General features: G+C 38.2%; 1 protein-coding gene across 1 annotated transcript in view; it reads right to left on the reverse strand.

Moving 5' to 3' along the window:
• KDM5B (lysine demethylase 5B) overlaps positions 1–14,235 on the reverse strand; it is a 75,279-nt gene that overhangs the window by 15,548 nt on the left and 45,496 nt on the right. Inside the window, exons 12-20 of the mRNA XM_046678139.1 lie at positions 13,059–13,221; positions 10,043–10,162; positions 7,460–7,654; positions 4,752–4,933; positions 4,480–4,604; positions 3,409–3,559; positions 3,132–3,246; positions 2,350–2,705; positions 1,201–1,339 (exon numbers count right to left, since the gene is read on the reverse strand). Of these exons, the coding sequence (XP_046534095.1) occupies positions 1,201–1,339; positions 2,350–2,705; positions 3,132–3,246; positions 3,409–3,559; positions 4,480–4,604; positions 4,752–4,933; positions 7,460–7,654; positions 10,043–10,162; positions 13,059–13,221 (1,546 nt within the window). The remainder of the gene's footprint in view (positions 1–1,200; positions 1,340–2,349; positions 2,706–3,131; positions 3,247–3,408; positions 3,560–4,479; positions 4,605–4,751; positions 4,934–7,459; positions 7,655–10,042; positions 10,163–13,058; positions 13,222–14,235) is intronic.

The raw sequence follows: 14,235 nt of genomic DNA on the forward strand, positions 1-14,235 counted from the left end.
ATGAGTGAAAAGGGGGACCATAACTAAAACTAATTACCATAGTTCTAACAATCACTGACAAGAGCCTGCATCTAAAACTGCCACTAAGGAAGTTAATGTACACAGTAAACAGTTTTCTTGGTTTTTTTCTTTGGCCAGCTGGGGTTAATCCCTTAATTATCTAATAACATTTATCAGACAATATATATTCTCTTCCCCATATACTAGAATAAATGCCCAGAGGTTTTGTTGCAAGCAACTGGCTAAAACTGTCCTGTCTGGCACTTCTTACTAGCAAATGATCACTTAGCACCACTTAAAATCACACAAGTATTCAGAAAACCAGATAGTATTTCATTCCTAGTCTCTGATGGCTCCAACAAAACAGAACAGAATTCAAGAACAATGTAAATTAATTTTTTAAAAACCCAGTCTATTAACTAATTCAAAGATCTTTTTCCTCAATAGGTCTATAAGACCTATTGGTTTAATTGGAGAGATAAAGAAAGCCACCTCCTACCAACCACTTTTCAAATGAAATCATCCAGCTGAAAATTGGGTAAATCATAGAGTGCACTCTGTCTATACCTTAATAATGCTATGAGTGAAAATATTCTCTTTTTTTTAACTTAAAGCAAGTCAGTAAGTATAACAGCTAGCATAGGGCCACAAATACTTACTGCTAATTACTTTGGAACTTGCTAAGTTTCATTTCTTTTGTAGGGATGGCGAGGAACTTTTGTTTAAATCACTACTTGGTGAAAATTATGAGCCCTAGGGCCTAGTCTGGCCATGTAATTGTATAACCAGGTTCACTGAATGTGCCATTCTTGATGGTCTGAACTCTAAGTTTTTGAGAAGCCAGTAGGAGACAATAATACTTACCAAAGATTAGAAACTACATTTCTAGCTCTTTTTTTCTTCAATCCCCAACCAAGTACTCAAGTTTGTTATGGGACACTCCCAAGCTCCCAGAACAAGTTGGTTGAATTACCTAAGCTTTAAACATTTGAGCCAGCTGGTCAGGACAATAGGTGGTTGAGTATTCAACTAAATTCCATTCAACTATTTTAAATACAAGCGAATAGAATTAGTAATCCAGACAATCCAAAGTACTCAATCTGTGTAGTGAGATATAACATATTACCCTTTATAATTTTCCAATTATTGCTTTTTACAGATGCACGTAAACACTCAGGACATTTTTCTTTTTAGACCAACCTGCAGGGCCTCCACATCCTGAAGCCAGTCTCTGGCTCTCTGCACTGAGTCTTTCAGAGCCACACCACTGGGCAGATATGCGGGGATCTCCTCTATCTCCTTCACTGCCGTAGCAAGGCTATTCAATGAATGCCGAGGTCTAGAAAAATGAAACAGAAACTACTTAGTATTTTATAAGATGGCTCATTTTTCTTATGGTTTACCAGAGAAACTAGAAAAATAAAATTTCAAATGAAATTTAGTATAGCAAATAAATTTTTTCAAATGGCAGTAACTACTAAACAGCAAATTAACTAGTTTCAAATAGCTGCCTAAGACTTAAGAGCATCTAAATAAAACAAATGACTCACTGAAGCATTTAAATTTTACTTATTCCTAATTTTAATGCTGGTATAACCCCAAACTTCCATTTGCAGAACATAACCTAGTGTTAGTTTATTCTATGTTAAACTGGATACACTGTCAAGATTCATACAGTTTCACTAAAAAGCACAGTACCAAAATATTTTGCACTCCCCGTTCAATGCCCGCTATTTTAGGATTATAAGAGTGTCTACAACCTAGATATTTTTTGTACTTTATGTTGTCAGTTGGACTAATAAAGATTTGTGAGACGGAAAGCAAGTTTGGGGAATGGCTAATCATCTCCTCAGGTGGTGAGCCTGAGTCCAATCAAATCTCTCAAACACAGATAAGCTGTCCTGAATTACTAAGCGACAACACAAATGTACAGTTACAGTGGGAAACTATTGTCATTTTACAGAAAAGTGCACATTAACTCTCAGACACTTCTCTTTAAGACTCCTTGGGATCTTACTAACTGTGGGTTTAAACAGTTTCACTTATTTGTAAAATTTTCTTCCCTCAAAGATGATATCATCAAGGTCCAGGGAAATTTCATCACAACAACTTTAGAAAAGGTGTGTCCATTTGAATCATTCATTTCATAATCAGTAAAGTAAGAAAAAATTAATATTCTTTTGCCCAAGTTCCAAAGCAGCCCCAAATCTCTTAGGTGTTTCTACATGCACTCTACATGCACAACGGCAGTACCTAACACTTGTCACACACCAATCACTGTGCCCTGTGCTCTAAATGGATATGTTACCCAACCTTCCCCAAGGGAGAGACATGAGTTTGCTTTTTTACCTGGCCTTGAGGAGACTCTTGGCTTTGTCATCCCAGTGCTCTGACACTGTGAGCAGCTCCTGAAGCCGGGCCATAGCTTTCTCCACTGCTGAATATGGGGCCAGACCCACCCCTAGGTCTATGAGACGTCTCATATCATCTAAAGTAAGGGAGCTGGGGTCTAGGCAAGCTTGCTGCACCTCTTCTAGCCAACGGGCCTGTTCCAGACGGATACGCATCTCAGCAAGCTGTGGAAGTTCAACATCAAATTCAAAGCTGACATCTAGTAAGTCTTGCAGCTCAGCAGCACTGGGCATTTCCTCAGAGAGCAATTTCTGGCTATGCTGTTGAAAATCTTCCACACGAGTCAAGAGATCCTAAAAAACACAGGTTGTTGCATCAAAACAGTAATTTCAGCAATTGGCTTCTTTCATACTTGGAATCTTCGATGTACATTGGATGTGACCCTCTTCCATCTCAAATGATTCTAGCAATAATGTGGGTAAATGAGATAATAAATACGTAAGCCTACTGAAGCTAAAACAAGTGACCGTAACAGAGACCTTACATCAACTGTGGGGAGTAGCTGGTGGTCATTTTCAAGGTAAATTTCCAACTCTCCCTCTCCTTTGTAGGTCTGTTATAAGCTCTTTATACACACACACCACTCAGTGTGTTAGTAAAAGATTTGTAAATAAATGTACAAATCACCACCCAAGAAGATGACTTAATCATGTCAATTTAACTTACTTACAAAATACAGGATTACCAAAGTACTCACTCACACATCCCTCTGTAGTTACCTTTAGTAAGGGTGTTTGACTGAGGACACATGGAAGAGCATACAGCTGTGTCACAAACTGTCGAAGCTCATTCACTGTCAACTGATTTTGAGATTTTCCTCCACCAGACCTGTACCTATAATGACAAAGGCCCAAGGAAGCCGTATGAGAACATATATATTCACCATTCCCTGATTCCAAGGTCACAGGAATGCAGGACAGAACTAAAAACCAGTCATGATAGGTTTCCAAGTTTAGCCACCAAAGTGTCCAAACTCAGACAGATGGAAGTACATACCTAGTTTGCCTTTTGCCGTTAAGCAGCTGCTGTGCAACAGAAGCACACTTCTCTGCATCCTGCGTGACTAAGCGAAGGTGACGCAGAAGATCATTGTCTGGGAATTTCTTCATTTCAGACTCTTCAATTAAAGCCTTAAAGCTGACAAGGCCTGAGAACAAAGAAAAGGTCATCTTTTCTGTGCTCATTATGTGCATTATTAGTGGTATGAAATACAGAGGAGTACTGGTGTATCAGTTCTTATCTATAAATCCTTGCAATGTTTTAGATCGTTAATAAATTTATTTGATTTTTTAGGCTGAGGGTGGAGTGTTTTAAACAAGTGCCTAGAGTTGCTCTTCAATATGGAAATGTTTAGACCTGAAATGTTTAAGATACAGAAAACAACTGACTTGTCCAAAACAAAGTCAATGCAGATTCTTATTGTGGCTTGAACCACTTCCCTCTGCATTTCACTCTGCAGTTTGCAGATAACTGGTACGCTCAGAGACAGTGACACTGTGCTCTTCCCCTAAACAAAAGAGGGCAGAGTTCTCCACTAGGCTATGAAAAGGAAAACAAGTGAAAACACTGTGAAAGAGATGGGAAGGGAAGCAGTGACTTTCAAAGGTAGTAACGAGAGAGAGACTTTGACTTGGATTAGAACTAAGAAATGATAAACCAGCACTTCAGAGACTTCTAATTTAATGATATGCTGCCTTTGTCATGAGATCTAGTTTTTTTTAAAAAGGTTTTTCCTAAGATTCTGTATAAATCGTCAAATATTTTTGTTTCTGAGACAAAGAGGTGTAAAGGTGATTCTGTTTCCTAAGAATATGGTCTTTGTTAAATACACAATCTTGCACAATTAATATATCAAGACATCATTCTGATTTAAGGGCATCTGCCTCATCCACTCTGGGCTTTAAAATCTTCTCTGCTAACGCTCTGTAAACCCAGTTGCACAGAGGGGCTAACCAAGGACAAAGTCGGGTTGTTTCAGGTAATCTGTTTGTTGATGACTCCATGTGGGCTACTTTACAATCAGTCCCAATTTGCCAATCACCAAGTTACACTTTCTGTACCACATACTTTTCTTCTTGTTAATCTTTGCCTCCAAAGCTTCATTTACATTCAAGGCCCATTCGTTGTAAGATTCTGCTCGAAGCTTCAATGCATTCATCATGGGGTAGAGATCATCCAGAGTGTATCTATACCTGGAAACAGAATAGCAGACTCAGCTTTGAGATACGTGGGTTTGGAGAAAATCAGACTTTATATTCAATATTTCAGCCCTACAACAGGACTTTTATTAAGGATTTAGTGTTTTCCACAGGAAAAAAAAAATCATTCTTCCTACTCACCGCAGTTTATATTTATAAGGAGGACAGGAACACAACTCTTTTACATGATGCAGGCAAACAAGCAGGCCAGGTGTGCAAGAACAGGAGATGGCAGACATGAAGCATGTGGTTTTGCATTTTATACACTGACGTTCATCATCCGGCAATAGCTCAAAATCCATTCTTTCTGAATCAATTACTCCCTAGAATAAAGTGTACTTTAGAGGCCTCCAAAGGATAATATAGTCCCCCAGTGACCAAAACAAACATGCAATAGTTGAGTTTAAAAAGAAGAGAGAGACTTATCGAAATAGGGAGTGCAAAACGACAATGACAGCAAACATGGGCAAGATAATCTACTTCACTTGTCCAGGGAAAACCCCTTTATGGACAATGTAAGTCCTTACGTTTGGCCATTTTGATCTGAGTATGAACACAGTTACTAATCAGACTATAAAACTACCGAAGATTAGCTGTTTATTCTACTCCAAATAGGCTTTGTCCATATTTTGGGTATAGATAAGAGCAAAGGAAATGTATAAACTTTCTACTTCAGAGGAAATACTATACAGGGCTTTAGAGTAACACTGCTGGAGAATCCATAAGAAAAAAAAAAGATGAGGCAAGTGGAAAAAACTATTATGCAGGAATTGTTGAGGCTGGGAAGATGCTGAGTGGTCTACTAGCCTTTTACAAGAAAAGTTACCTGAAGGAATATCGTTATCTGGAAAGGTTAGACAAATTGTGCAATAGGAACTAGAATCACAATCAAGCATTTCCTAACTGAAAGAGTGTCAAGAAAAATGAGGTCTTGAACTAGTAAATTTCAACTGTACTTTGTACCACCCGACGTTTAGAGAGCACTTCTAGGATATACCTTTTGTCATTCAAAGAACAAATTTTTACCACCATTTCTCCTATCTGGAACTGGATCCAAATCCAACCTTGAGAAGCCAGAACCTGATTAAGTCACTTCATGAATCATCAGGTATCTTTGTTTTACTCTTTTATTCTGTATTTTAACCTTCTGACCATTTCACTTCCTACCAATCATAAGCAGAGTGAGGTAAACACTGATGAATGAATTTTCAATTTAATCTGCAATTAATCATTAAAAAGGACTTCACAATGGAGATGATAGAAATTTTTGTTTAAAATGAGATTAAGAACCAACTCTATGGATCTGAGTTGAGAATGAATCATGTAGCTCACCCAATTTTACTTTGTAAATTTCCACATCTAGAAAAAAATTAAGTTCTGAAAGTTCCAAAAATGATCTACCATTATTGATGCAAGACCATCTGGCATTGTTTTCCCCAACTGTAAAATATCAGGGGAGAATGAGAAAACTGTTGTTGATCTGTAACAGGTTCCAGGGAGCCAACATTGTAGGACTCTATCTCAAGAGGCACATTAAAAAAAACAATGTGACTCTATTTGTGGATATGACTGTCCCCAAAGAAACTACAAAAAAGCTACTAGAAGTGTTGAGTTTAGCAAGGTTACAGGATACGAAGTCAATATACAAAAGTTAATTGTATTTGTAAATACTAGCAATAAACAACTAGAAATTCTACTGTGACTTTTTAAAAGTGCCATTTATAATAGAACCCAAAAACATGAAATATATAATTATAAACCCAAGAAAATATGTGTAAGATTTGTATGCTGTAATCTACAAAATAACGAATGAAAGAAATCAAGACCTCAACAAATGGGGGGATACATACTATCTCTACAGACTAGAAGACTCAAGCTATCAGTTTCCCCCCAAACTATCCATAGGTTTAATGTAGTCCCAATCAAAATCTCAATAGGCTTTTTGGGATTCTAAAATTCATATGGAAAAGCAAAACAACTAAAATAGCCATAACAACTTTTAAAAAGAACAAAGTTGGAAGACTCACGCTACTTCAAGACTTATTAGAAAGCTACGGTAATCAAGACCATATGGTATTAGCAAGAGGACAGATGCATAGATAAACAGAATAGGAGAGAGCCCAGAAACAGACCCATACATATGTGGTGAACTGATTTTCAACGGTGCGAGGGCAATTCAATGGAAAAAGGAAGAGTCGTCTCAAGAATTGGTGCTGGAACAATTAGACATCCATATGCAAAAACAGTAATCTTGACCCACATCTTGCACCACAAAGATAACTTGAGATGGATTAAAGACTCAAACGTAAAATCTAAAACTAGAAATTCTAGATAACTACAGAGGAGAGAGTCTTTGTGACTCTGAGTTAAGCAAAGATTTCTTAAGTAGGACACATTCGAAAAGATCCCTAAAAGAAAAAACTGATAAATGACTTTATCAAAATGAAAAACTTCTGCTATTTCAAATACACTGCTAAGAGAATGAAAAAACAAGCTACCACTAGGAAGAAAAATCTGCAGAACACTTATCTGATACAGGACTGGTGAAGAGAATGAACAGAAATCTTAACAATCCAGTAACAAGGAGGCATGGCAGAACATCTGAACAGACACTTCACTAAAGAGACAAATATGCATGTAGCACATAAGTCCATGATAAAATGTTCAACATATCATTAGCCATTAGAGAAATGAAAATTGAAACCACAATGAGACATTAATATACATCTATCTGAATGATATTAAAGGAAATTAGAAAAAGAAAAGACTTTCAAAAATGGTATTAAAGTGCATAAGAACTTTACTAAGTAATAGCCAATGACATTCATTTGGGATTCCAGAAACCTTACCAATTTACGGACAGTTTCTCTTAAAGTTTTCTCATCTTCAATCATAATGGCCATGTCTTTCTGAACAGTAGATGCCACTACAACATCTAGTACATCAGCCTTGGAAGCCATCTTGCAAATCATCTCATCGTGGGAAAACACGCAATAGCGGTGAAGCAAGCGATAATGCTCCACACACTGTCGGCCTAATGGTAACTGTGTCAAACAACAGAGGAAAATACATGACATTCATCTTTCTCCTTCCTACTTCCAAAGACTTCTGACCTTTACTATGAAATTAACAAACCTGGGTCATAAACTGTATCATAGTATCAACCCTAAAACCAGACTCTAAGAGGCCTTAGGCTTTTTTAAGTCTTTGCATCTCAAAGATCTGACATATTGGGTAGTACCTTAATTAAAAAGTGGTTTAAAAAACCCAATGTAGTAACAACATATTAATGTCAACAACAATGTAACTATCTAATTGGGAATACAAGTTTACACATTTCCTGAAACAACTGTGCTGAACTCGTGTGGTTAAGCTACTTCAGGAAACAGTAATCCTCCAACAACTATCTAACAGAAAATAATTATAGATACAGGTAGTACTATTATTCAGAAAATCACTGAAACAAGGCTATAATTCATTAGTTTTAACATCATACACACTTAAACCAGACAGTTCTTTTTACATAAATGACAAGTATTAATACTAACAAAGTCATGCATCACTAAATGATGAAGAAACGTTCTGAGAAAGGCATCGTTACATGATTTTTGTCATGGTGCAAACATCAGTGTACTTCCACAAACTGAGATGGTAGCCTACTACATAGCTAGGCTGTATGGTATAATGTGTATAGCCTATTGCTCCTAGGCTACAAACCTGTACCGCATGACACTGTACTGAATATTGTAGGCAACTGTAACATAGTGGTAAGTATTTGTGTATCTAAACATATCTAAACATGGAAAAGATGAAGGAAAACTATGGTAGAAAAGATAAAAAAATGGTACAGCTGTATAAGGCACTTTCCACGAATGGGGCTTACGGAACTGGAAGTTGCTCTGGATGAGTCAGTGAGTGCTGAGTGAACGTGAAGGCCTAGGACATTATTGTACACTACTGTATACTCTGAACACTGTACACTTAGGCTACACTAAATTTATATAAAAAATTTTCTTCTTTCAATAATAAAGTAAGTTTAGCTTACTGTAACTTTTTTTTAACAAAATTTTAAATTTTTTAACTTTTTGATTGTTTTGTAATAACCCTTAGCTTAAAACACTCACATATTGAACGGCTATAAAAAAAATTTTCTTTCTTTGTATTCTCATTCTATAAGCTTTTTTCTATTTTTAAAATTTTTTATTTTTTTCTTTACATTTTAAACTGTTTTGTTAAAAACTAAAGACACACACACATTAGCCTAGGCCTACACAGGGTCAGGATCATCAATATCACTGTCTTCCACCGCCATATCTTGCCCCACTGGAAGGTCTTCAGAGGCAACAACAAACATGGAGCTGTCATCTCCTAGGATAACAATGCCTGCTTCTGGAACGCCTCCTGAAGGACCTGCCTGAGGCTCTTCTTGAGAAGGTATCACTCTTTTCGGAAATATGTCCATGGTGGTTTGCTTCTTTTTTTCATCACAGATGTGCTTTATAAGTAGATAATGCACCACAAATATTCCTCTCTATCAACAAAAACCTTTTCGTGTAGAAGTCCATGTTTTCAAACTTTTTAAGGAGCCTGTTGCGGTCTACAAGAGCTTCTACAAAATCCTTCACTGTGCATTTTCTTGGAGGTTCTTCTTTTTCTTCTGCAGTTTCCTTTTCCCTTGCCTCTTCTTCAGCTATGTGTTCTTGTTCCATTTCCAGCAACTCCTCATTAGTTAGTTCCTCAGGAACCACCTCTAGGAGCTTCACAATGTCATCTCATCCATACCCAAATCCAGGTTAAAGTTGTTTGCCATCTCAACCAGAGTCCTGTTGATTTTTTGTAACCTCATCTTTGACAAATCCTCTGAAGTCATGGACAAAACTCTTCAGTGTCTTCTTCCAGATGCACTAAGTGATAAGAATTTTTCAGCTCCACTAGAATCTTATGGGACCACTGTCGTATATGTGGTCTGTCATTGACTGAAATGTCATTATGCAGTAAATAACTGTATAAAAATTCCACTTTACAACTAACAGAAACCAAATGTCTCAATAAAAATTGCTGTGTTGTGGATCATTTAAGCTAGGGCTGTATAAAGCACAGCCTCAAGACTGGAACTGTTTGTTGTCAGTTTGCAATGAAATACTGAGCTTCAGCCAAAATGTAAATCAACAGACTCCTTTCTTCATCAAGTCTTGCTACAAAAGAAGAAATTGTCAGTTGAACCATGGAGTGTGCTTAGTTAGTACAGGCTTGACTTACAATGTGGTACAAGTGTCTTCTCTTGTTGTAGATGGTAAACAATTGGCAGCCCCGCCATTTGAGCAGCAACAGGTGTAAGCAACTATACACATGATAGTTTTTAAAGTATTATGTATCATTTCTGCAAGAAAAGCAATAAATTTGAAAAGGTTCACTAAGTCATAATTACGTACCCAATCAACAGTGCAGAAGTTAACAGCCTCAGCAAAATTAAAACCTTGATTAAAACCACTGTGGTAGGCTCTTGGAAATGTAATCACAAACTCCCCAGCACACTGATTTGTTCGGTAAACCTAAGGAGACAAAAATTGGAGATTTTTAGTGACGTTCTCACAAAAGACAATCTAGATATAGACTATCAGATGATTCTCCAGAAAGGGTAGCTTTCTGTCAATTAAAAGTGAGCCATGGGGCTGGAACTGTGGCCGAGTGGTTAAGTTTGTGCGCTCTGCTTCAGCGGCCCAGGGTTTCGCCGGTTCGGATCCTTGGCGCGGACATGGCACAACTCATCAAGCCATGGTGAGGAGGCGTCCCACATGCCACAACTAGAACGACCCACAACTAAAAAAAGAATACACAACCACGTACTGGGGGGCTTTGAGGAGAAAAAAGAAAAAGTAAATCTTTAAAAAAAAAAGGCGGGGGGCAGCCCAGTGGTGCAGTGGTTGGGTGCGCACATTCTGTTTCCGCAGCCCAGGGTTCACCCATTTGGATCCTGGGTGCAGACATGGTACTGCTTAGCAAGCCATGCTGTGGTAGGCGTACCACATATAAAGTGGAGAAAGATGGGCATGGATGTTAGCTCAGGGCCAGTCTTCCTCAGCAAAAAGAGGAGGACTGGCAGCAGATGTTAGCTCAGGGCTAATCTCCCTCAAAAAAATAAATAAGTGAGCCAGAAAAAAACAAAACAAACAAAAAACACGTAGACTATCACCTAGAAATACTCATTTCTGCCACAAGATGGAGTGGTGCCCCAAACTACCAGGGTTGATTAGTATCTGAACAGAAAATACGGTTTATACCACAAAAATGTGGCTACATCCAGGATCAGGACACAACTTTCTAAATGTAACTACAATTAAGAATGTCCTAATATTATTATACATTTCTTCTACCACCAATTAAAGAAATTTCACTGTATTTCAACAATCTTATCCCATACAGAGCTCTTCTTGATTTGGGCCTAAAACTTACCTCCCATCAACAATTCTCCCCTTTTCCACCACCAGTTTTATTCAGAAACACCTATATTGCTCCAGGCACACAAATCCTCAGACTGAACACTTATTCTTTTTTTAAAGATTTTATTTTTTCCTTTTTCTCCCCAAAGCCCCCCCAGGTACATAGTTGTGTATTCTTCATTGTGGGTTCTTCTAGTTGTGGCATGTGGGACGCTGCCTCAGCGTGGTCTGATGAGCAGTGCCATGTCTGCGCCCAGGATTCGAACTAACGAAACACTGGGCCGCCTGCAGCGGAGCGCGCGAACTTAACCACTTGGCTATGGGGCCAGCCCCTGAACACTTATTCTTATAGAGTAATAATATTAGGTGTCTTTTCAGTCTCTCTCTCTCCATTAGTGGTTCTCTAAAATGTAGTTCCCAGACCAATAGTATCAATAACAACTGGTGTTGGAACTTGAACTTGCTGGAAACGCAAATTCTCAAGACCAGCCACATCAACAGAACAAGAAACCCTGGGAGTAAGACTCAGCCGTGTGCACTCTAACATTCCCTTCAGGTTCTGATACAGGCCCAAGTTTGAAGACCACTACCCACCACATGAGCACAATCCCTTCTACCTGGACCACTTCCTCCCTCCTCTCAACTCTTTGCCAAACATACTCCTCATCAGAGCTCCCAAGTCCTAGTTTAAATGTCATTATGAGCCCTGATTCTTCACAGAGTTAATGGGTCAGTCTGTTAACTGACACCACTGTCAAACCACACTACCCTTCCATTGTCTGTATAAACATTATTTGTCTTTTCCATTAAATTCTGAGTCCCTGAATGCAAAAGTTCATTCATCTATCTCTGTAGGTCCAGAATCTAGCCCCACATGGTTTGCTGAATTATTAAAGAACCACGCCAGAGGTCTCATTTAGGGCAAGCTACCTACAACAAATCGAAAAGATCAATCAATTTGGGGGTGGTATCAATGTGGAAAACACCAACAATGAAGAGATGGTGTTATTTTAGTAGTTACTGGTCATTATTTTCTAAGCTATAGCCCATGAATAATTATGATCCCTCAAAGAAAAGTCTTTCCATCTGCCCCCACTTACTAGCCTATGGACCCAAAAGCATAAAATTTAGGTCACAGCAAGATTAAGAGTTCACTTTAGCACTGTAAATGTATCACTTATATTTGATTTAGCTAATTCAATTAAGATAGGCTCTTCAACTTCATACATCTCAATCTGGCCTCCCAAAATATCTTCAGACTATTTAACAAAAGGAAGCCAGTATACAAATAAGTGTCCCTTTGTATAGCAACCTCAGAGGACATATCACCAATAACAGCTATCAGTCTAGAGTGGGAACCCTGAAACCCAAGCTCAAGATCTTGAAAAAATTCTCTTAAAATTAGCTTAATTAGGGATGGCGGTGTAACATAACCAAGATCTACCAAGCATGTCATTTCAGTTGATCATTCAAAATTAAGATCATGTAGCTTCCATAAATTATTTTAAAGTAGGGACAGAGCATGAAGGACTCTGCCACTAGATTTAGACCTAATTAAAACAGAACCCAGCCATGTTCACAATAAACTAATTTATAGTACAAATAACATTTACTTTTTAAGGTTTTTGTTTTGTTGCACTGAAGGACTCACGTTATAAACAAAAATTATAGTTTAGAAAGCATTAGTAGTGATGGCTATACAACTTGTGAATATACTAAAAACAAGTGAACTGGATACACAAAAAAAGAAAACAAAGCATTGCACTTACGTGCAAAGTAAAGCTGCTCAGCAATCTAGTTATTAGCTGCAACAAATTAGTTTTTATGGTGTCTGAGATCCAGTGCCACTGGCTTAATGCAATACTGGATCAAATTATACCAAACAGCTGTTTCTACTATCAAGTTATGCTACGGAAAAGACATAAGCAAATCAAGTTCATAAAAAAATGAATAACAGGGAAAAGAAAAAGTGATGAATGAGTGGCAGAAGGATTGACCCAGAACATACAGGCACTTGATGAGTCATCAGGGTATTGGGGTTCATGATGGTCACAAGCTGATGGAGGAGATCTGGCTGGGACACAAAGAGCTCTGGAGCGAGTTTCTTCATTACATTTTCTAGCTGCTCGGCAGCATACCCTGGGACTCCATACCAGGTTTTTGGCTCACCCCTGAAAATAGATTGTAAAAATAAATCAATTTCAAAAAAAAAAAAAAAACATAAACATGAAATTTCAGTAGCTTCTTCAAATCACTCACTTAGTCACACACACACACACACACACTCTCTCTCTCTCTCAATCTGCAATACCAACACAAACAAAATGGTTAACCAGTTCATATTTTTCAGACTCTGCTTTGTAAAACTATGCTACAAAGGAATGTTCAAACTAAAGAAGTATCATTAGAAATGTGATCTGAACATATGTAATGCATTTTCCCCCTTCAAGCATATAAAGTTTAAAACATGAGACTTTCCATCTGAGGTCCCTCAAGATTCTCCCTCCCATTTTCATCTGACCCTTTAGAAAATACAGATTTTCCAGAATTTCTAACAACATAAGGTATCACGTTAGCTACAAGATATGTGGTTACCACAATTTCTTACAGCAATTGACAAGGGATGGCAACTCTCCATCTTCCTTTTCCCTTGTCCATTCTGACAGGGGAGGTTGAATCAAACACTAATAAGGCAATTAGCATTTCTAAAGAGCTCTTATTCTTCAAAGCACTTTAAACTGCCAACCAATTAATCTGTGACATCCCTGTGAGATATGGTAAATACAGTCTTCATTTTACAGCTGGGAGCAAGTGCCTGGGGGGGAGCAGAACTGATGCTCTGCGTGTATGTGCCCATTCCCTCTTTCTTGTGGTACAGCTTCAAATTCCTTTTGTGGGGATTTCAGTGAGTTGCAGATCTCCAAATGTTTTTGTACTTAGAAAAGCAAGGGAAATGGAGGGACAACACACAGAGACCTGAAAAGAGGAAAAGGCTTTGGTCGAAGAGTTTAAAAAGTCCAAATACCTGTCCCCTCTTTCCCCCTACCGCCGCCCTTCACACACACACAAGGACAAGGCCACTCAACTTTGTGTTGCGATGTGAGGATTCAGCATACAAAGCAAAAGTTGGCGGTCCCAGGGACGGGCACCTACACTCCTCTCCTAAGGGCTATTTGGGCCACCAC

This window comes from Equus quagga, chromosome 12 (assembly GCF_021613505.1).
Source record: "Equus quagga isolate Etosha38 chromosome 12, UCLA_HA_Equagga_1.0, whole genome shotgun sequence".
Taxonomy (NCBI): domain Eukaryota; kingdom Metazoa; phylum Chordata; class Mammalia; order Perissodactyla; family Equidae; genus Equus; species Equus quagga.